General features: G+C 35.8%; 1 protein-coding gene across 1 annotated transcript; it reads left to right on the forward strand.

The window, feature by feature from the left end:
- The first annotated feature begins 383 nt into the window (after nt 1-383).
- Nucleotides 384-1,739, forward strand: LOC136036568 (uncharacterized). Its single transcript, XM_065718870.1, has 2 exons — nt 384-407; nt 1,146-1,739. The coding sequence occupies exons 1-2, from the start codon at nt 384-386 to the stop codon at nt 1,737-1,739; spliced, it is 618 nt and encodes a 205-aa protein (XP_065574942.1).
- The last annotated feature ends 359 nt before the right edge of the window (nt 1,740-2,098 follow it).

The raw sequence follows: 2,098 nt of genomic DNA on the forward strand, positions 1-2,098 counted from the left end.
GGGTTGTTCTTGGAAGCCAAGCTCGTGACACACTTGTGGGGGATGATGAATACATCAATAATTTTTGTTGAATTGTCGCCCAAGTAATTATGTGAATCCGAATAATCTTTATGAATTTTCAAAACCTGTGAGGGTAGATAGAGCGATTGTTTTCTGGAATTGTCAAGGTCTAAGAACGGCATATTCTTCTTTATGTGAGACTTTAAGCTTGCTAGATAAGAAGCCGTGCATTGTAGGCCTATGTGAGACATTTGTTTCTAGCAAGTCACTGCCCTGGGATTTTTCTTTTCCGGAATATGTTTGCGAGCAAAGAGAACGGACAACCATGGAGCGGGGCGGTCTATTCCTTTTGATTAATGAAGGTACTTAATATTGGGTTAGGGATGACCTCTCTTTATGGCTCGAAGGTAGGATCTAAACCCTTTTCATCGAAATAAAAAATGAAGGAGAAAAAATTTGATTTTGGGATTGATTTACAAAGATCCGTCATGTGATATTAGTTTTTTCATTGATGAATTTGAATTTTTAGTAGATAGAATTCACAATGAAAATAAAAATAAATTTATGATGGGAGATTTTAATATTGATTTACTAAAAGAGCGAATAGCTCAGATTTTGTTAATACGATGGTGTCAGATGATATTTTTCCTCTTTTAACTATTCCAACTCGGATTTTGCATCTTTTGGCTTCCTTAAATGATAATTTTTTCGTTAATGGTGGATTACCTTGAAAAATCCCAAGCAGATGTGATTGTATCCGACGGGTCGGATCACCTTAATAAAGCTGAGTAAAATAAAGCTGAATCAGTCAAAGGGAAATTAACGATATGAAGGGGCTTTGTTTTGCCGTGAAATGAAAAGTATAAGCCTAAAGAGTTTTGCATGTAAGATGGATGAAACAAAATTTTCGCGTGTAGTAGAGAATAAGTTTCCAAATACAGCATATGACCTCTTCAGTGAGATAGTGACGAATGTAATGAATGAAACATGTCCCTTATGAAGAATAAACCCTAATAGAAATTTTCCTAAGAAACCGTGGATAACAAAAGCTATTCTAGTTTCAATAAAGCAGAAAAAACAAACTTTATGTCAATTATTTAAACCATTATTCAGATTATAATTTTATAAAATTCAAAAAATTCCAGAATATTTTGAATTCAGCAAAACGGAAAGCTCAGAAACTTCATTTCCAAAATGAATTTCATGAAAATCAAGGGAATATAAAAAATGCATGGAAAACAATAAATAAACTTTTGGGCAATTTTCATAGTAAGGAGGAGGTGAGAGCCTTGGAGACGACAGAAGGTCGTCTTACTGATTATCAACAAGAAGCTGAATTTATGTGTGGTTATTTTGCAAATGAAGGAAAAAGACTTAGCAATCAAGCACGGGCTGACCTACGCACATCTGTGAGTTTTGGATTTGTTTTTGAAAGACAGCCTGCAAGTGAGAATTCATTTGAATTTACAAGATATTTGGAACGGGAAATGGCACAATTCCTGGCTACGATGAGGTCGAGCTCAAGCGGGATGGATGAGTTTTTGCTGAAACTCATAAAAGCCACAAAAGCGAATGTCTTACCTGTCTTGACGCACCTCATCAACATTTATCCGGATCTTGAAGTCTTCCCGGAAGCACTAAAGATTGCAATAGTGGTTCCTCTTCATAAAGGAGGGAAAAAAGATGACCCATCGAACCGAAGACCTATATCTATTCTCCCATTTTTCTCTAAGTTATAGGAGAAACCAGTACATGTCCAGTTAAGCTATTATATTGAAAAGAATAAGATTCTAATGGAAAATCAATTTGGGTTCAGAAAAGGGCTATCTACGGATATGGCAGTTCTGAAATTGGTTGATTGGATTAATGATCTACTTGAAGCTGGTCTTATTCCTGCAGCTGTGGTTTTGGATATGAGAAAAGCGTTCGATACAGTGGACCACTCAGAGCTTATTCAAGCTCTTGACTCGATTGGGATGAAGGGTTCAAGCCTGGAGTGGTTTTCATCATATCTACACAATCGGTATCAGATACTTCAACTTCTTCAACTTCAACTTCAACTTTTCTTTATTCAACTCAAAAAATACACAAACAATAT

Source organism: Artemia franciscana, chromosome 15, assembly GCF_032884065.1.
Source record: "Artemia franciscana chromosome 15, ASM3288406v1, whole genome shotgun sequence".
Lineage (NCBI taxonomy): Eukaryota > Metazoa > Arthropoda > Branchiopoda > Anostraca > Artemiidae > Artemia > Artemia franciscana.

Excerpts from the sequence above, each read along its gene's own strand:
- LOC136036568 (XM_065718870.1), top strand. The coding sequence starts at position 384 with ATGACCTCTCTTTATGGCTCGAAG. Across the intron at positions 408-1,145 it reads CCTCTCTTTATGGCTCGAAG|AATATTTTGAATTCAGCAAA; the intron begins GTAGGATCTAAA and ends AAAAAATTCCAG.